Raw genomic sequence first — 20,558 nt, 5'->3', positions numbered from 1 at the left:
GCAGTGAGCAACGAGGTTTTAATTTATTAGCTTTAGAACACGTGGACCTTTGCATCCATCCGAAGAAGTATCAGTGCCTTTTTGGAAGCGGTGGATGTGATTCAGGTATAATTCAGTATTTGATTCAGGTATAATTCAGTATTAAGATCAGTGACGAAAGAGTATCCTTGGTTCTGAGCCAGAGGCAGACGCTTAACCGACTGAACCACCCAGAAGTTTCCTCCTGAAAATTTCTCACACTTCGTTCTGTCTTATAGTTTGCCGAGTACGTGTCTGTCTTTCCCATTTCTTTCTAGGCTCCTTGAGATGAGATCAGGGATCACGTTTTCATTTTTAATCTTTGGGGAAAAACAAACAAACTAAAAAGAATGTTGGCTTTTAAGGCTCACCGGGGTAGGAACTGAGGGTCCACCAGGGGCTCTGTGACGCCTGTGTTTTCACCTCTCTGAGCCCCGGTTTTCTCATCCGTGACTTGTGCGTGATAGCATGGAGCTCATGGGTGTGGTGTGAGCATCGTGCGAGCGGTCCCAGCAAGTGTTCCTGTGCTCCCCCACCCACCCCCGCCCACGCTGTGTTTCTGAATTCCTCCTTGACCAGCACACAGGGCAGTGGACATAGCAGACAACGAAGGTGTGTCCTGTGGGATACGGAATCAGACTCTGCCGAGGGCTAAGTGTCTGCTCCTTGGAGATGCAAGCAGGGAGTCCATGCTTGAGAAGCGTACCCTACTTCTCACCTTCCATCTGCAAACAGAGCTCGTCCCGGTGCGGAGCCTGGCCTGGCTTCCCACCAAACCCCAGTCCTCCTGTTCAGTGTCTCTGGGTGACGCCATGCGGAGCAAGGGGGACTGAAGATCTATGAAGCCGCGTCTTCTCCTGGGAGGTGCAGCTGCGTCCACAGTGGAGCGGGGAAGCCAGAGAGACTCTGGCCTGGAGGAGGTGCTTTCAGAGGGAGAGAGATTTTTCACGGTGGGGATGCCCCAAAGGGAGCAGGGTGTTGGCCACTCTTCCGGGATGGGGACAGAATCGCATCCTTCTGTCCTCTCTGTGACCGCAGGGATGATCCGGTAGGCGCGACAGGGTCAGGGAGGCTCACGCGGGCACAGCTCTGGCCTGCTGGGTAACGCTTCCTGCACCGTCCCCGTGCCTGGACACGTGTCCTCCCTTGTTGGAATTAGTCCGGCATTTATCCACCTGGTGGCTTCCGTGTCACCTGCCTGGCGGGCCTTTTTCCAAGTAACTACAGGATCGGAGGCTCGACGGGCACCAGAGGGTTTTGGAATGCTGCCTGGCTGGCTTTCTAGAAAACTCAGCAGCTGGATTGACGGAGGCTGCTGACTCTGTTGTTTAGGTCTTCAACTCCAATTTACTGAGCACCTGTTGTGTGCCGGGTGCAAGGTTAGACGTGAAGCAAAAGAGAAAGAACGTGAACGTCCTAGTCTTCCAGAAACTCAAGTTTTGTGAGGGGGAAAAAAAAAAGAAAGTTAAATGTAAGAAGGAGGCAACATGTCCAACTCCGGAGGAGGACAGATCTGAATTGGACTCTGCACCCCATGTCTGGGGAGCTGAGTGGCTCTGCCTCGGTATCTTCAGCTGAAATCTGGAAAATACCTACTCGACTGGTTTGGTAAGAGGGTGAGGAACAGCTTGGGCTGTGAGGTACCTGGCCCAGGACCTGGCTTTTTAGGAGCTCAGGAAATGGGAGCTTATGCTTATCAGCATCATCAGTGAAGAGAGTAGAAATCAGACCCGTGGCCTCCCCCTCCCCTGCGCACCCAGTCTGGGAGATCACTGCTTCTCCTTAGGCATTCATCAGAACAGACCACTTCATTTCTCTTAATTGAAAAATAATTTCCATAAGAATAATAAGCCCTGGGTTAGGACGGCCCTCCCTTCCTTCCCTGACCCAGCTCCAAGGAGTTAGTTGCAGAATGAATCTGGGTGAGTCTCCGGGAAGCTGTTTTCACAAACCAAAGCTGCCCTGTCTCTCCCGTTCCTTATTCATCGAGTTGGAGAGGGACGCGGGATCCAGATTCCCAGACCCCGCCTGCCCCAGCCAGAGCGTCCCGTCTTTCCGGTGAAACCCTGTTTCCCCCAACATCCTGGAAAGGCAGCTCCTCTCTCCTGGGCATTTCAGTTCTGGGAGCTGTGCCATTTCTTGGAATCGCCTGGTATGTTCCCCTAGAGTGACCTTCTCCATCCTAAGGCCTTGGAAATCGGGCTCTTCCTAGAGCTGAATGCTCTCTAGTTGACTGTCTTGCCTGTCAACAGAGATCTCGGTTTAAAACTCTCCTCTTCTGGGGCACCTGGGTGGCTCAGTTGGTTAAGCCACTGCCTTCCGCTCAGGTCATGGTCCCGGAGTCCCAGAATCGAGTCCCACATCAGGCTCCAGCTCCACGGGGAGCCTGTTACTCCCTCTGACCTTCTCCCCTCTCACGCTCTCTCTCTGTCTCTCTCTCGAATAAATAAATAAAATCCCTAAAACAAAACAAAAAAACAGAAAAATCTCTCCTCTTCTGCCAGGAGTGAGCATAACCATGCGAGGAGCGTGTCTGGCTTCTGGGACACTCTTCTGCTGTGGCCCCTCCATTAGCTGTGCCAAGGTTCTCTTCAACTGATGGCATAGACTGTGCCCCGTGCTGCTGTCACCTCTCGCCTGTCCCTGTCCTCTCTTGCAAGATGCACAGTCCTGGGTGGGATTCCCTCCCGTTGGCTGGAGGTCTGGCACTCGCTTTCTCCTCGATGTCTCCTCTGCTGGTCCCTCCCTCACTGGCCACCCCCTGGGACCAGGTTCAGGGTCCCCAGTAGAGGTAGTCACATGTCATCGCTGCCTCTGCTACTTTGTTTCCCCGGGGGAATCCTTTTCCAAAGCAGCTTGGAGGGACGTGGTTACATTCAGGTGACGAGGACCCTGTCTGTTTTGTTCACATCTGCATTTCCAGTACCTGGAACGATGGCAGGTATGTAGTTGGTGCTCAGTAAATGTTTGTCAAATGAGTGAATTTTATACTTACGGAGTTAAATTCACAGAAACCGAGCGTTCACGTTGAACGAGGTAATAAAGACTCCCCAGTGTCTAATTTACCTTTAAAAATTTGCCTTTTTTGAGAGGGCAGTGCTAGGGACGGGTGGACTTTTGTACTGTGACCTGGATTCTTCCTCTTCAAGTCCAGTGTTCTTGGACTAATATTTTTAGGATTGATGGCAAGTGAGAACCTTCCAGAATGACCAGCTGTTTACATAGTTACCTGTGCCCAGCATCTGCCTGCTTTATGATGAAATGGAAGAATGAGGGGTCCCGACCAGAGGTCTGGAGAAGAAACTCGGTAAATTGCGAAAGAGAAAGACACAATTAATTCTGTCTTTTTTGAGTGATATTTTGTGGGCCTGGTTCTGTCCCACCCCACCCTCCCCAGTTGTTTTCTAGAGATTGCACTCCTAAGTCTCTGCTTTTTTCCATAATGTGTCGCTGAGGTCCTTGGTCCTTGCAGGGTGGGATGTAACTTCTCCGGAGTGGAAAATTCTTTTCCTGTGCTGTACGTTCCCACGCTCAGAACACCTCAGTCCTAACAGGCCTTCAGTGCTGTCTGGGTGCTTCGTGCACCCGTGAGGCAGGACACAGGCCAAGATAGAAGACAAGTTTGCACTCTGGCTGGGTGGTCCTCCCAGAACATGGGATTCCGGTTCTGGAGTTTCAGCGAACAGAGCCACTGAGCGAAACACGTGGCTTCCCCTTTTTACAGGGGGTGTTGCCAGGGTTGGGGGGTGGGGAGAGGAATGGAATCATTTGACACTTCTCTAAAACATGGATTCAACTCGTGAATCTCACTGAAATCAAAGTCCGCTGATAGCGATTAATCATTATCTTAACTTTTTTTGTTTGTTTGCTTTGGTGGTAAATGTTGTCTGGCCACAGGGATATCTGCCTTTGGTTGGGGGATCTGCCCCAGACTTTGTGGCTTACCCTTCCCCCTGAGGATTGCAGTGTTTCGGGTATCCCATGGCCCCAGTGGTGAGAAGGGGGAATCTGTCAGGACGGGGACACAGGGCCCAGCTTCCTTCCCTGAGAGCCCCTGCGGGCAGCATCCTGGGCCCGTTCTAGCCCTGGCTGGGAGCTGCTCTGGGGAGATTTGGGAAGAGCTCTTGGCACAGCTAGAAGACATCTTGGACTCTCTTGTGTTTTTGTAGGTTCTGTCCACTTATGGTTGAGCTTTGCACAAGCCGTCCTAAGGTGCACACATGAATACTGGTGGGTTGGGACACCTCCTTGTCCCATAATCCATAGGATGGGTGGAGAAGTGTACATATTTGTACCAAAACCTAATGCTTATTAGGAAGTGGGGTCCACATTTAGTGCAACTTAGGAAATGAGCAGCCTGGTCCTGGACCTTCCCAAGCTGGTCTTCCGGGGGTTACCAGGTGAGTCACCCAGGAAGTCAGCCCCAGGGGTCCCTGTGTCACCCCTCCCCTGCCTCCCGGCCTCCATGGCCTGGAGATGTCCCAGTTCTTGTTTTGCCTCCTGACTCGGTCCTGGCACCCATTTCTTAGATGGAATATTTCTCTTCTGGAAGATACCCTTGACTCCTCTCCGTAGCTAGACCCCTAACCCCACTGGCGGCCCTGGGCCCCATTCTGCATCAGTCCCCAGCAGCCCACCCCTGTGCTGGTCACCAGGAGTGCTGTCCACACCATCTCCTCGGCCCCCCAGTCGTGGAGGACGCTGCATGTGAGCAGGCACGCTGGCGCCGTGGGGGGTGGCCTGGGCTGGAGGACTGCCAGACACGTGACCATCATGGCAGGGTGGCATGGCCAAGGGCACCCTCGTGAAAGCAAGCACTTTGACCCTCCTGAAGGAAAGAGTGTCAGCGGTTCTCACTGGGGCATTTCTGCCAGCAGCTGTGGGACCTTGACCCCACCGAACGTCAGATTGTCTCACTGCTAAATGTTAAACGTAAGGGTTATGGTACTTGTCATTACTTTGCAGATTAACGTTGTCAGCGATGTGACACGGAGGGGCACGTGATAAGCCCTTGGTAATTGGGGTCATTAGTGGTGACAACCACTAATTTGCACGTGGACACACAGCTCAGACGTCAGGCCCCCGGCAAGGCCGCTGGGGCACCGTGTGACACACTGAATCGTCACTTCTTTGGGCCTCGCTTTGCCTAGCCGTGAGGTGTGAAATTGGCGCCTCGTAATTCCTGAGACCCTCTGGAGGTCTTCAGCTTCCCGTGGGATGGCAAGGAGAAGTTGTGCGCACGCGCTCGAGCTCTGCGACGCAGGCTGCCACATCTGTAGACCGTTCAGGATCGTCCCTGACCCCACCGTGCTTGTGGGGATCCAGGACCGTGCTCCATCGCACCCAGCACGGGAGCAGGAAGGCCAGTGCTCAGTGATTCCCGGGCTCGAAGCTGCAGCGGGTGTCCTGGGAAGGACAGGGAGCGGGGTGAGCTGCCACGGGCTGCGAGGGCGTAACGTTTTTCCAGTGTTTGCCTTCAAGGTTCGAAGGAGCCCGTGAACTTGAATATGGTAGCCACCAGCCAGTCTTTGGAGTCGCTCCTGGGCAGCAGTGTGTGCACACAGCTGGGGGCTAATAAGTGTGGGAGTCGTTCAGTCACAGACTCCTTCTTGGTGTCAGGGTTTTGGGATTGTGGAACTTGTCTGTGAGGGACTTAGGATGTCAGCCACTCCTTCCTGTGATACTGATCCTTCTCCATCGGTGGCTAACGCAGGTGTATTCAGGGAACGTGCTTTGGGCCTGGCGTGGGGAGTCTGCGAAGATTGGCTCAGGGATGACCAGAGCCCAGAGGCCATAAAAAGCATAGGCAGGGGGCACCTGGGTGGCTCAGGGGTTTGAGCCTCTGCCTTCGGCTCAGGTCATGATCTCAGGGTCCTGGGATCGAGTCCCGCATCGGGCTCTCTGCTCAGCAGGGAGCCTGCTTCCTCCTCTCTCTCTCTCTCTGCCTGCCTCTCTGCATACTTGTGATCTCTCTCTCTGTCAAATAAATAAAATATTTAAAAAAAAAAGCATAGGCAGGGCTCCTTTTCAGATGTGCATATGTGGTTGTAATGCAACATACACACACACACACACAGCCAGCTTGTGTGATATGCATTTTCTCAATTCACAGGCACTGACCCCGTCACTTGCCATTGTCTGGGCGAGGCGGGTGGAGAGGAGATCACCATTTCTCACAAAGGTTGGAAAGCGAAGTTTCTCTTCCCTGGTTTTTATTTCTTGTTTCAAATCCTACCTGCCTGTAGTAACCACTGAAATAAAGCTTTGTGGGATGCATTTTATTTTTTTAGATGACAGGAATTGAAAGTTGCCCTTGTATTTGGAGCTGTGGTCAGGCGATCTCTGCCGTTAGGTTTTCTGAGTATCTCTAACTATCATGAATACAGCAGATGCCCACTCTCCGGGGTTAACACCTGATTTCCTTCTGCTGCTTACTTAAGCCCAGCGGTGCCAATTAAAGATTAAATACTTGTGGCAGGAATCTGTGAGAGTAGAAGATTAATTGGTGAGCAAAAGGTATGTCAGTAGAATGTTGAGTTCTGTCTGCACAAGGTTTGAATGGCTCAGAGGTCATCCGACCTAACTTGCCAAGGGAGCATGGTTTAGGTTGAAAAACACTGTTGCAGTCTGGACCTCTCATTCCTGTACAGATAGAAACGTATAAGAACGTGGGCCTTGGGCCACCTGGGTGGTCAGTGGGTTGGGCCTCTGCCTTCGGCTCAGATTGTGATCTCAGGGTCTGGGGTTCGAGCATCGGGCTCTCTGCTCAGCGGGGAGCCTTCTTCCCCCTCTCTCTGCCTCCTGCTCTGCCTGCTTGTGATCTCTGTCTGTCAAATAAATAAATAAAATCTTAAAAAAAAAAAACAAAAAAAACAAAAGAACATTGGCCTTTAGGTGTATGTTGGGAACTTTTCAGCCCTAGCATTGTGTGTAAAGAAAGTTCTCTTTTCTTCTCTGAGCTGACTCCACACCTCCATACCCCAGATGCGCGGGCTTTCTTCCCCCATCAGGCGTTCTCTGACATCCCGCCGGATGTGCCCTGTGGCACGCGGTTCCATCCTGATGCGACCTGCTTGGTTCAGTCATTGACTAGAGCGGCCTGTGGAACTCAGGCAGATGGTGTGCTAGTTAGAGTACTGGTTTGTTATAAATGATGCAGCTCGGGAACAGTCAGGTGGCAAAGAGGCTTTGAGCAAGGCGTGGGAAGGCGTTCGGGACTTCTGTGGGGGGCACACCACCTTCCCAGCGCCTCTCTGTGTCCGCCTACCTAGAGGCTCTGCAAACCTTGTGGGTTTGCATTTTCTATGTGGGTGCTTCACCCCGTAGGCACGATGGCTTAAATCTGATGAACTCGACCTCCGGCCCCTGTCTCTTGTTCCCCGAGGTCAGGGAGTGGGGCTGACCCTCCCAGCACTCTGGTCCCACTGTTGGTCCCCTCGGCAACCAGCGCCCGTCCTGTGGTTATCTGAGGGCTTCCCCTAAAGCACCTGATTGACATCAACTCAGGTGTGGTTGAAAGGGGCTTCAAGGGACACCTGGGTGGCCTGGTTAGCGTCTGCCTTCGGCTCAGGTCATGATCCTAGGGTCCTGGGATCGAGTCCCGCCTCAGGCTCCCTGCTCAGTAGGAAGTCTGCTTCTCCCTCTCCCTCCCCCGCTCCCCCTGCTTGTGCTCGCTCTCTCTTTCTCTGTCAAATAAATAAAACCTTAAAAAGAAGAAGAAGAAGAAGAAGAAGGAAAGCGGCTTGTGATGAATAAGAGAATGTTTTATCACAAAAGATGATCCTCTCCCCTTTGTGAAAGCTCGGGAGCTATTTCAGGAGCCACGAAAGACCAAATATTAGAACAAAAAATGCTCGCATTGCTGTTACGGCTGAGGAAATCATAAGGCTCTTGGGAGCCATGTGCCAGCACCACGAAGGAGGCCAAGATCTCTATTTTCTGTTCTGTCCAACCTCACCAGTGCCATTGATGTTTTTCTTTTTTTTCTTGCTCTTCATAATCTGTCACCGTCTGGGGTTTTCGCATCTAAGCAAGGGTGCTGGGCCCCATTATGCTTAGGAGCGTCCCTTCTATATGAAGATGGGAGGAGGCAGGGAGACAGTGCGCGGTTATCAGGTGCTCACGTGGGTCTGGAGAGCACGGACAGGCCGTACGCGTATCCTGAGCCCTTCGGACAAGTAGCGTTTCTGTGAGGGGCCGCTCAGTTCAGTGTCCTCTTTCCTATTCCAGAGGTTCAAGAAGACACCGTGTGGTGAGTTGGGCCCAGCAGGGTGCAGTGAGGGGTCGGGTGGGGTGAGAAGGGGGAGCCTCGTCTAACTCACGCTGGCCTCCGCGCCTGCTGTGAGCCGGTGAGTCCCTGGCCTCGTTCTGGCTTGGTTTATGGAAGATGCGTGCCCCGAGTCATCCTCAGGGAGCCCGATGCCAGCTTGTTTCACCGAGTTTAGAACTATTCTAGAAGTGAAGCAGCCTCCGTTTGCTCGTGGCACGGAGGCCAGAGGTACATGGGAGCTGGAGATCAGATGAGCTCCCCAAATATTTGGGACCAAAGTCAGCATCCAGTGTGGGACTTGGTTATTTGAGGAGGCAAAATAACTATTAATAGCTTGATTTACAGCCGTGTTGTTTGACCTATATCTGCTGCACGTCCGTCCTCAGGAGCCCGTGTGACGTGGACTTGTGTACGTGGAGTTGTTCACCCTTCCCCTCCGCGTGCCTGCCAGGGCCGCCGTCTCGGGGAGGGATTTTGGCGGGAGGGCTGCACTGATTAGACACTTTATCTTAGCACCCGTTTCCAGAAGCATCTGCCTCGTTCGTGCCCAGTGTTTGCTTCTCCGCGGTGGTGATCCCCACAGGGAAGGTGTCGGGCTGGCCACACCGCGGGACGTGCAGAATGCGAGCCACTCCACGCGTTTCTGCAAGAACTGACCGTCACCTCAGTAAGGTCTTGGTGACTTCTGTAATATCGTAGTGTAGCACTTTTTTTTTTTCTTTTTTAAGATTTTATTTTTTTGAGAGAGAGGCAGAGAGAGGGGAGAAGCAGACTCCTCACTTGAGCAAGGACTCGCGGGCCTCGATCCCAGGACCCTGAGATCATGACCTGAGCCGAAGGCAGAGGCTTCACTGACTGAGCCACCCAGACACCCCCTCCCCCAATGATTCTATAATCTAAACAGATGAAATCCTAATTGAGCCACAGAAATTTGAAAGTCTGTCAAAGAGTGGGATTTTTTTTTTTTTTTTCCTGAGTAGGATATTTTAGATTCTTTAAAAGGTTTCGATTTTGCTCTAAGAGCTGTGGAAAATACACGAAGTTAGTGACATGGCGGTATGGCAGTTGGATTTGATTCAGGAAAATTACAGCCTATTACCCGCGTGTGACCAGAGTCACCTACCTGGCTTTGTCTAAGCCCGCGCTTCTAAATGTGCCTGGGTGGTCTGTCAGTCATGCACCTCAGAACAGGGAAGAAAGCACGTTGGGGACACACCTCGCTTTGACCCTCTGGGGCTTTTATACTTCACCGTCACACTGACTCTGAGGAATGTCAGAATGACGTTGCGTTCCCGAAAGCACAGTGGCCCTGACTGCAGAGGGCGGTGACCCAGGTGGGAGGGACCTGGCCGGCCCCGAAAAGGAGCAGAAGGGCAGGACGGAAGACACCACTGCCGGGGGCTCCCATAGGGCAAAGATAACTCCAGTGAAAACCCACCTGGATGGGGGGCGGTCAGCACACTGCATTTTCTCAGAAGAAACGTGTCAGACAGCGAGCCTGTACCTTGGGGGCGCGGAAGTGGTAGCAGCGGTCGGTGTGTTCTGCTGGATTTTCTCCGGGTTTTGAGGACGTGTGAACGGCAGCTGGCGAAAGCCTGCCGGGCCACGGTGCCCCTCAGCCACCCTGCCCGTGGCCTCCAGGGGTCCGACCCGAGGCCGACTCGGGAACTACCGTGAGCTCTGGGCTTCACCCGTCACCGGCTCTTAAAGGGTCCATTGAGGGAGAAATGCTTGGGTTGTTCACGGGATGAGTTAGGCTTGTTTGTGTTATGGAGCTCAAATCAGGCAACTATGATGTGGCAGCTAAATGAGAGTGTAGGACACATTCTAGAACTTTCCGGAAGCCCCAGACTTGTGAGTTGCAGTGTGACTTGTACTTGTTCTCGAAGGTGAGTACCCTGAGCTGTCAGTGAACACACAGCTGCGGGCAGTCCCCCATGTGGTGGCCGCTCTCTTCTGGCCCCTGCTCCTCGGTTTACAGATGAGGACAGGAGACGGGAAGACAAGGCTGTGTGCATACCTCTCCCTCCAGGGGTCTGGATTTTCCGTGAGCCCCGCTTGTCCCACTCACCTCCCTGCCCCGAACTCTGAGCAAGACTTGTGCCTGCTGACTCTGAAGTTCTCCTTTGCGATTAAGTATTGATCACATGGTAATGATGAATTATTAATTCAGCACCTTTGTCCTTTTACTCTCTGGCCACAGGATTAATCTTTGACTCCAAGCTAAGGCAGCATCTTTCCCCCCTCACACAGACCCCTAGACATGCGAGGCCCTGCTTGCAGGTTTCAGGTCGGGATGTGGGTTTGGATCCACACCGCGCGTCCCTGTCCACTCCACTCAGACAGCTCTCGCTGGTCTTGCTTCCTACTATTTCGGAAGCATCGGCTCCTCTCTTGTCAGTCCGTCTGTCTGTCCATCTGACGCTCACTGTGTGTAGCACCCGTGTTGGGGCCTTCCTCAGACCCCTGCCCTGGCACTGTTGAGGGGCAAGAAGCCAAGGGTCTGTGGCTTTTCTGCTTCTGCCTGGTCTTCCCACAGCTGTTCTCCACCCCACCCCGCCCCCAGCCGGCTGCACGCCTTCCCTGGCTGTAGCCTTGGGGCCCCCTGCACCTCCAGACCGCGTGCCTCTTTGGCATCAGTGCCAGACATCCTCCCTCAGGCAGGTTTTCGTTACTGTTCAGTTCTGCTCTGTCTTCTTGGGCTCTTTTCTCTAACGAGTGGGGAAGCCGAAGCAAAGGCATAAATCTTTAAAGAAAGAAAGAAAGGCGAATTCCAGGACTGGACGAAACTGACATTTCTCTGTAATGCACAAGGGGTCCTGCGACAGGTGGGGGGTGGGGGAGAGGCAGAGGGGCAGGTTCCGGAAAGGTCTGTGAGCTCATGCATAGAGCACACACCTGGTGGCTGCAAAGATTGTTTTCAGATTCAGGGTTCGCTCCTTTGCACTTGTGTGTGATCACGGGCAAAGTGCTCGGCCCCGCAGGTCCGTTCCTTGGCTGGTACACTAGCTCGTGGTCCCCCGTGTATACTGTGTCGTAAAGCATCCGTGAAACAGGTATATCAAGTTACAGTTACTTACCACATACAGGGCTCTGTTACGGTGCAAGGTGTCGACCAGCTTCCTCCTGTCACTCTCCCCTCCCCACCGCATGCAGCTCCACTGTGAACCCTGTGTCGGGCTTGTGGGGTGAGAGGTAGAAAGCTGAGCCTTGTGTCCTGGGTGTGGAGCCCGTAGCAGGAGCGGGGCCGGGAAGGTCATGTTCCCGGTGGGTGACCTCTCTGCTCCGCCTTCCTGCCCATAGGGGCTTGGGCCCTGGCTTGGCGGGGGTCGCGCTGTCTTGGGCCCCGAACCCGTGGTGCTCAGTGGGCATTACTTACAGGAGCAGGTGGTCCTGTGGCTGACCAGGCTTGCAAAGCGCCGCGGTAGGGTAAGTTGGGTCTCGTTCATGTTGGCCATGTTGGGCAAAGTGACAGAGCTGAAAACACACCGAAGGGGGCAGTGCTGTTGGGTTGCAGTGGGTTACAAATAAGATAACCTACCTTGGAGCAGCTTCAGCTCACGATTGTAGAGACTGTGCTTTCCAGAGCTCGTTGCCACGCCAGGCTGCTCGGAGCCTGGGTCCCATCCCCAGGCTCTGTCTGCCCCCTGCCCCAGCTGCTCCCACATCTCCGGGTGTGCTGGCTTATCGGCTCCCCCCTCCATGATATATAGTGAGGGCTCTCCGGAGAAACAGAACCGATAGGATGTGCATGGGTATATGGGCGAGGGGGTTTAAGGAACTGGCTCATGTGATTGTGGAGACGCATGTCCAAAATCTTCAGAGCAGCCAGCCGGCTGGGGACCCGGGGAAGAGTTGTAGTTCGAGTCTGGCGGGAGAATTTTTCTGTCCTCGGGGACTGTAGTCTTTTTCTCTTAAACGCTTCTTCTCTTCAACTGATCAGACGAGGCCAACCCACATTACGGAGAGCAGTCTTACTCAGAGGTTACTGATTTAAATGTTACTCTCATCAAAAAATATTTCATCGAGGGGTGCGGGGTGGTGCAGTCCGTGAAACATCTGACTTTGTCTTCCTGTCAGCTCACGGTCTCAAGGTCTTGAGATCAAGCCCTGCATCCTGCTCCTTGCTCAGCGGGGAGTCTGCTTAAGACTCTCCCTGCCCCTCCACACTGTGTGCTCTCTCTCTCTCTCTCTCTCAAAATGAATAGGTCTTTAAAACAACAACAACAACAACAACAACAAAAAAAAAAAAACCTTCACAGAAATGTCTAGAATCATATTTGACCAAATACCTGTGTCCCGGCCAAGCTGACACGTCCAAGTGCCCATCAGAGTCTCTAGAGCACGTCTCCTTCTGGTTTCTGTCCTTCCCTCTGACATTCCCTGGGCTTCTGTCTGCGTCTGCATCAGGCCTTCTTTGCAAAGACCAGGCTCCCCCGGCTGTCAGGCCCGTCGAGGGCAGAGGGGGGCACCTGGAGGTCAGCAGGTACATGCTCCATGGGCCTCCCCCCGTGAGCCCGTCCGCGTGGTGTGGGCCTCCCGGAGCCCTGAGCAGGCCAAGGCCCCTGTCCGTGTCGGGCGCCATTCGGCTCCTGTGTCTCTCACCTCTAGAATTTTGGGGAGGGGAGAAGTCCCGATCCACCTGGTTAGGGCTCGACGTCCGCCTGTGGTCTGGCCCGCTGAGGCCGGAGCAGTGGGGTCATGCTACGTGGCCCATCCACACCGAGGGGCCCGCGAGCCAGGCATAGGCTCCGAAGCCAGGTCCTGTCAGTGCAGACCATAGAGACGTGGGTGGATGGTGGCTCCGCGGTGCCCAGGGAATGTCAGCAAATACCGATTCGCATACTGTGTACGGTTCCTTCTGGGATGCACAAGGTCAGTCACGCTCCCTGCCTTCGCCGGGTCGTGTGGACTCGTGTGAGCGTTGGGAGCCGATCCCCAAGGTGCCCGCGTGCCTGTCACCCCTCGCTGCTGCCGCTAACGTCCTGCTCTGTTCTGTTTTCTCGCGGCTGGCCCGTACGCCCAGAGGATGACGTAGACCTGGAAGCCCTGGTGAACGACGTGAACGCGTCGCTGGAGAGTTTGTACCCATCCTGTAGCATGCAGTCGGAGACGGCGCCCCTGCTCCAGAACGGCCAGCACGCCTGCAGCCAGCCGCCGCCCTCGGGAACAAGGGCCCTGCAGACGCCGCGTTCTCAGCCTGTGCACATCCGCGCCGTCAGGTGGGACCCGGGGCTTGGAGGGGCTCGTCTCCGGGGATGGGGATGCGACACGGCTCTCCGCACGGTCCATACGTTCATTTTCTTCGTCCAGCTCGGCCCCGTGGCCTTGAATCTGGTACCTGGTTCAGTTCGGACAACATGCGTGGAGCACCAGCTCCGTGCCGGGGGAGGGAAATCCTCGTAAGAGAATGCTCTGGAAATAAGGAAGGAAGGACCCGGGGTGGTCTGTTGGGGGCTCGAGGGCCTTACTGCCCACAGTGGGGGTCTGGGGACCTGGAGGAGGGGCATCCCGTGGGGGGTTCACTGCAGGAGACACACAGCCTCTGGAAATTCGGGGCTGGCGGACAGGGCTTCTGGGAAGCAGAGGGGTGTTCCTTGCAGGTGGCACATCTCTGATTTGGGTGTCGGCGGGTGAGTAGGGTTTGGGGGTTATGGGGGAAGAGATCTTGTGAGTGGAAGGGATGATCCCCATTGTCTCAGGGGGCCAGATTTGCTCCCTTTCCTTGGCCGGCTGATACTCCCTTGTACGAACCGTGTTTATCCGTTCGTGCGCTGACGGGTGACGCAGGCAGCATGCCAAGTAACCAAGCCTGCCACAGGAGGACAGATGCCACAGATGCACGTAGCGGACACATCTAAGGTAGTCAGACTCTAAGAAGCAGAGAGTGGGAGTGGTGGAGGCCAGGTCCAGAGGGGAGGGGGCTGGGAGAGAGGGGACAGAGCGTCCCAAGTGCCGTTTCTACATGGGGAACGGGTCCAGGGGATCTCCTGCAGCACAGAGCCCACACGTCCCAGTACCCTGGTGTGGTGTAGACCGAGAACCTGGCTGAGAGGGAGGGGCTTCCAGGATCACAGCAGAGAGCAGGAAGGGCGCGTCGCGTCGCAGGCTGTGGATGTGTCTGGCAGGCGACCCTGGTGATGGGTCGCACCGCATGCTCATGTCACACACAGTCATCCTGCTTTCCAAGTGTCGATCACACCTCCACGCAGGGGGGTAGACGAAAGATGACCCTGACAGGTGGGGCCACCTTCCGAAGGCCTCTGTGAGCCGTTCGAGGGGCGAGCCGGGGAAGGATTTGAAGAGGTGAGCCAGGAGATTGGGTCAGGGTTTCGGCAGATCCTTCTGGCAGCCCGGGGGAGGGGGGCGGTGTTGGCCGGTTCGGGCACAGCTGACTTGGAGGCTGTTTCAGGGACCAGCCTAGAGATGCCGGTGTCCCGAAGCAGATACAGAGGGGGACAGACGGGAGTTGTCAGCACCTAACTTCGGGGGGCAGTGGGGGACGGCCTGAGCGGTGAGTGTGCCTCTGCCCTGTCTCGAGGGCGTGGCCCGAGCAGCCAGCGCCACAGCTGCTGGGAACGGGGTGCTGAAGGCATCACGGGCCTTCTGCGGGGAGAGGTTGTGAAACAGAGCTGAGAAGCTCTCTGGGGCTGCCGCCCGGTCCCTGTGGGCCCTGGAGGTTTTCAGGTGAGGATGGAGGGATGGGAGTGGGCGACGGAGCGAGGCCTCCCTGGGCTTTCTAGTGCGAGGCTGGTGTTGCCCTCTGTCTTGGGCCTCGGTCAGGCTGGGGTGCTCGTGGCTGCTGCCCTCTCAGCACTGCATCTTCTGGGGATCTTGCTTCCTCTGCGTGGGGGTGGAGGGGTGGGGTGCTCTCTGCTTCCAGAAACTTCTATAAGGCCCTTTTTGTTGTTGTCGTTAAGATTTTATTTGACAGAGAAAGAGAGAGAGATCACAAGCAGGCAGAGAGGCAGGCAGAGAGCCCGATGCGGGGCTCGATCCCAGGACCCTGAGATCATGACCTGAGCCAAAGGCAGAGGCTTAACCGACTGAGCCACCCAGGCGCCCTATATAAGGCTCTTTCTGGTCTGACATCCCCAGGGTTCTGCGGACAGGCTACCCTCTCGCCCAAGGCAGTCTGCTCTCTCTCGGGCCAGCAGGGTCAGCACAGAGCTGTCTGCAGGGGTGGTCGCCTGCCCCTCAGCCCTTGGCCTTTCCCTGCCTCTCGCTCCTGGTGTTTTCATCCCGCTCTGCTTTCTGGGGCATCACCCGTGTTCTTGGCCCCTGTGTAGTCAGTCTGGGAAGAGACGCACTTTCCTCCTGTGCACTTCTCTGGGTATGGGGTCTGTCAGTCACGTGTCCAGAGATGCCTGGAGTAGGGAGCCCCTGGGAAGGACGGTCACAGCCCGCACAGTGGTCGCATCCGAAGCTGAGTCAGGGCAGAGCATGGACAAGAAGGCCCAGGCCCCTGAGTGGCCTGGAGCCCTTGAGCCTAAAGTTTGGGCCACATTCAGCCCTGGGGCTGCCTGTGCTAAGTCCCACGGGAGGTGTCTGGGGCAGGCATGCACCACAGGGCAGCAGACAGTCTCCCTGCAGCAGAGTGGACACCTGGCCTCAGGCCTTACCTCTTCTCACGTCTCTCAAATAAGTAGCATTGTCTTACCTTCAATTGTGTTTAAAAAATGGGGTGACCAATATGGGATACCCAAAGATTTTTTTTTTTTTTTGTAAGTGAGGCTTTTCGTGGAGCACTTCCTGTGTGTGCTGAGCACTTCCCATGTGTGCTGAGCACTTCCTCTGTATATTTCCTGTTAAATCCTCATTTGTTAGCTGGTACGATGGCCACCGTATCTCTCAAGGTGGGTGGTGTGGTGGCCCTTAATGCCCAGATGACAAAACTGAGGCCCTAGGCGTAGTGACTGGCTCCCACCTAGTGAGGGGGGAGTCCGGATGCAGACCCAGCTGGAGGGGCCCTGAGGAGCTCCAAGACCCACTGGGCCTGGTGCTGTGTGGGAGGCCCACGGAGTGGGGTGTGCAGAGCCAACGGAGACAGGTGCAGAGCAGAAGCTGGGGAAGGCAGCGAGGGCTTCCTGGAAGAGGTTACCACTGGGGCCTCTGATCCCGAAGGAGTGTACTACGGAAGTGGGCAGTGGGCGTGTTCCCGCCGGGCAGACGGCAGAGCGTAGGCCTGCCGTTTTCCTCCCCATCCCCGACCCCCAACATCCCTGCATCTTTGCCCCCTTTCCACGTCTTGGTTTTCAACTACGGAGGGACGCAGCCTCTGGAACAGGGACTGTCTCCAGCTCCGTGTAATGCCTCCTAGTTTTGCTTCGCATGGTACTTGTGAACTGCTATAAAGTCAGCATGGGACTCTCGTTCTCCTTTTAATTTTTAAGAAAAATTTATTGATGTGAAGCTCACATAACAGGAAATGAACCACTTACAGCGTACGAGTCAGGCGTTTTTAGTACTCTCCCAGGGTTGTATTCCCACCACTTCTCCCTAGTTCCAGAAGGCCCCCACCCCTCCAGCAGTTGAAACCCCTTGCCCAATGCTCAGTGTCTCCACGCTGCCCCTTCCCAGGGCCCCGTGGCCACCCACCTGCATTTCTGTTGCTGTGGTCTCGCTATTTCAGCGGTGGGCATCCTTGTTCACTTAGCATAACGTCTGGTTTTTCCAAATAAGGACTTATTTTTGAAAGATGTGTTTTGGGTTCATAGCATACTGGAGAGAAATCCAGAAGTATGTCCCATGTGAACCACACATGCACGTGTGAACCACATATGCACGGCCTCCTTACTATCCACATCCCCTTCCGGGTGGTACGTTTGGTACAGTCGATGAGCCCAGGAGTGTCGGCCCCCAAAGGGCCAGCGTCGTCTGTCCTGGGGGTGTGGACAGACGTGTCATGACACGAATCCATCCGTACACTACCGTGTAGTATAGTCTCACTGCCGTAGAGAACATCGCTTTCAACATTGCTCACAACAGCCTGTTAAGAGACGCTTTTGCTAACTCCTAGGGGGTCAGTATGTTGGCATCTCGTATATAATAAAAATCCCATGTTTCGGGTTCGTCAACAGCTAGGGGTCATCCTCGGGCTGGAATTTATTGACAAGGGGCCCAGCCGCATGTCCCCCACTCCAGCTCTGGGGAACAAGAGACCGCGTGTCAGCCAGACACTTTGCCAGGACAGAGGCTGGTACAGGAAGAGAGGGCTCTCTTAACCACGCACATCCACTTTCTGGTATGTTTGTCGAGCCCCTAGAGAAGGGCCGTCCCGCACCCCAGCTCAGACCACCTTCCGGCTGTGGGCGCGGTCGTGCTGTAAGTGGGCACGTCCTGGTCCCTGGCATGGCCCGGCCGGCCCCTCCAGTGTCAGGATCAGGTGGTCCACAGAGAACCTGTAAAGTGATCATGGTGCATTGCTTCAGTGGCAAAACTCCCGAGAAAGTGAGTGCATCATTAATTCAGTTGGACTGTCAAAGGACTGCACCGATTCCTGGAGGACACGGCCAGCGCCACGGCTTCCTGAGACATAGTTTTGGCAAGGACCGGGGATGCTGAGCGGCATCTTGGGCTGTGCTCCCTGTCTGCAGGTGGACGCCTGGACACTGGGCAGTGGTGTCCTCCACTCCCAGGAGAGCCTGGCGGACAGGGTAGAACCCTGGGGACAGGAAGCAGACTGGTGCTTTGCTGTCGTCTCTGCTTTGACTCTGAACTTGATTCTTCCGCTGTTTTCATACTTGCGTCTGATTCCTCTCAATGTAGGCGTTTGGCGTAGTTGTAGGAGAGGTGGGTTTTGCATTTTGGGGAGGAAATGCCCGAGCACTGGCAACGTGGCGTGCTCTGCGGTGGTGCCTGGCACTGTGACGCGTGGTGCTGTGGGGTGTTTCTGAGCAGACGCGAACCCAGGCCTTCGTGCTCTGGGGAGGTGGCGACACAGAACACTGAGTCCCAGCGCAGTCACGATCAGCCACCTTGTGTATAAACAAGCAGTTGTTCCGGGACACCAATGAGGACACACGGAGCCGCTTCTGGTGCCTTTAGGTGTTTGGAGAAGTGATCCCTTCAAGGGCATCGGGAAGAGGGGTCCTCCTGGAAATGCTCTTATACCTCTTCATACATCGGTGTTCAGGGAATGAAACCCATAAGTTTTTTGGAGAGAACACCCGGTACAGGCCCTGTGGGGGGCATAGTTTGGGATATAAGCGTGTTCACGGTGCTTCTCGCCCCCAGATGTTTAATGAGGGAGGGAGTCTGGACCCTTTGAGTCTGAGAAAGGCAGCTTTAAAAAACAAAACAAAAACCAAACCAAACCAAGACAAAACAAAACAAAAAAAACAGGACTTTCCGTCCTGGTACCATACACGTGACATAAAAGGGACCATCCCAGCTGTGTTGAGGTGAACTGGTGCCTAGTGTTGCGTGTACTGACGGTGTTGTGTACGTATCTTAAGGACCCGCTTATCATGCAGCAGTGACACTCGATCCGTGACTCCCCACCCCTGCTGCAGTCCCTGACAGTGACCATTGTCCTAGCCGGGGGCTTAGCGACCCCAGGTGCCTCACAGAGGCGGACTGTCATAAGATCTGTCCTTCTGTGTCTGGCTTTTGTCACCTAGCGCCATGTCCTCGAGGTTCATCCCTGCTGTAACGTGTCTCAGAGTTCCTTCCTTGGGCGGGCTGAATTGTGTCCCCTTGTGTGGACAGACCACATTTGTGTGTCTGTTCACGCCTCCATGCACACTTGGGTCTGACTGTTGTGATGCGTCTTGCCGTGACCCCGGGATCCAGGTGTCTGTTGAGCCCCTCTTTAGTGTTTTGGGGGGCACATCCCCAGATGTGGGATCGTTGGATTGCGTCGGGGACGACAGTAAACCTTTAACGCGCGGTTGTGTCTCTCCTCCCAGACGCCTGCAGGAAGAAGACCAGCAACTCCGAACCTCGTCTCTGCCGGCCATCCCCAACCCTTTCCCTGAGCTCTGCGGCCCCGGGAGCCCGCCGGTGCTGGCGCGGGGCTCCTTACCTCCAAGCCAGGCTGCTGCGAAGCAGGTGAGCGCGCGCCCCCCCCCCCTCCAGCGCCCTGCCGCCTGGCTGAGGGGTCAGGACGGATGTGCCGGCTCTTCCTTCAGGAAGAACGGAGGGAACGTGTGGGCTCTTTTGCTTCTTTTCCTCTTGCTGCCGCTCCTTTGGCCTTAGGAAGCTTCTTGATCGGTTGGCCAGGATTCCGTTTGTTAAGTCAGGGATGTATCGTGCGTCAGAAAGAGTGTCGTAAGAAGGATAAAAAGTAACAATTTGTTACCTAGAGATGAGTGTTGGGTCTCTGACAAAATTCCTCCCGCCACATCGTCTTCACGGGCCAGGATCTCTGGATACATGAGGGGCTTCTCAGGCACCCGGACTTCCGCAAGTGGGAGAGTTTCCACGTGGTACTCCTGGTCTGGAATAGGGTCTGAGCAAGGCAGAAAAACCTGACTCGGAAGACGGCAGCCGCCTCCTTACGTTTAGAGTTTCTACCTCGCAAGTGGGATTGTGCGCTGCGTGCATCAGAGCCGTTTCCTCCGGGAGGAAGCCGGGACGCAGAGAGTGCGGTGACCTACCCAGGGTCAAAGCGTCAGTAGCCGGCTTGCCAGAGAAACCAGCTGGCGGGGCCGTCCCTCCAGGCTGGCATGGCCTGGGCCTTGGTGGATTGCAGGTTGGGGAGGGAAACCCAGTCTTGCGGTGGTGTGGGCAGTGGTGGCATAAATATGACAATGACGACGGGAACGTCTGACGTTCACCGAGTGACTCCTAGAGGCCAGGCACTCTTCCATGAAGTTTCCATATTTTATTTACTTATTTGTTCATTTATTACCCAAAACACTCCTAAGAGTCAGGTACAAATGTGATCTCTATTTCCCAGTTGGGAAACAGAAGCCCATCTGTGAGTGATGGGGGCGGGCGGGACCCCAGAGCGAGCGGGGGATGGGCAGGACCCCAGAGTGAGTGGTGGGGCTAGGTGGGACTCCAGAGGGAGCAGTGGGACCCCAGAGGGAGCAGGAGGTAGGAGGGACCCCAGAGCGAGCGGTGGGGGGGCAGGACCCCAGAGTGAGTGGGGGGATGCACACGACTCCAGAGCAAGCAGGGGGGGTGGCCAGGACCCCAAAGTGAGTGCGGAGGCGTGCAGGGGACCCCAGAGTGAGTGGTGGGGCTAGGAGGGACTTCAGAGGGAGCAGTGGGACCCCAGAGTGAGCAGGAAGTAGGTGGGACCCCAGAGCGAGCGGGGGTGGGG

At 55.2% G+C, this 20,558-nt stretch overlaps 1 protein-coding gene across 2 annotated transcripts in view; it reads left to right on the top strand.

Moving 5' to 3' along the window:
• Positions 1–20,558, top strand: part of GRB10 (growth factor receptor bound protein 10) — a 173,679-nt gene that overhangs the window by 88,963 nt on the left and 64,158 nt on the right. For both annotated transcript variants that reach the window (XM_080818250.1, XM_080818251.1), the window contains exons 5-6: positions 13,314–13,509; positions 19,198–19,339. In XM_080818250.1, the coding sequence (XP_080674376.1) occupies positions 13,314–13,509; positions 19,198–19,339 (338 nt within the window). The remainder of the gene's footprint in view (positions 1–13,313; positions 13,510–19,197; positions 19,340–20,558) is intronic.

This window comes from Martes martes, assembly GCF_963455335.1.
Source record: "Martes martes genome assembly, chromosome: 11".
NCBI lineage: Eukaryota > Metazoa > Chordata > Mammalia > Carnivora > Mustelidae > Martes > Martes martes.
This window is presented reverse-complemented; position numbering and strand designations above follow the sequence as displayed.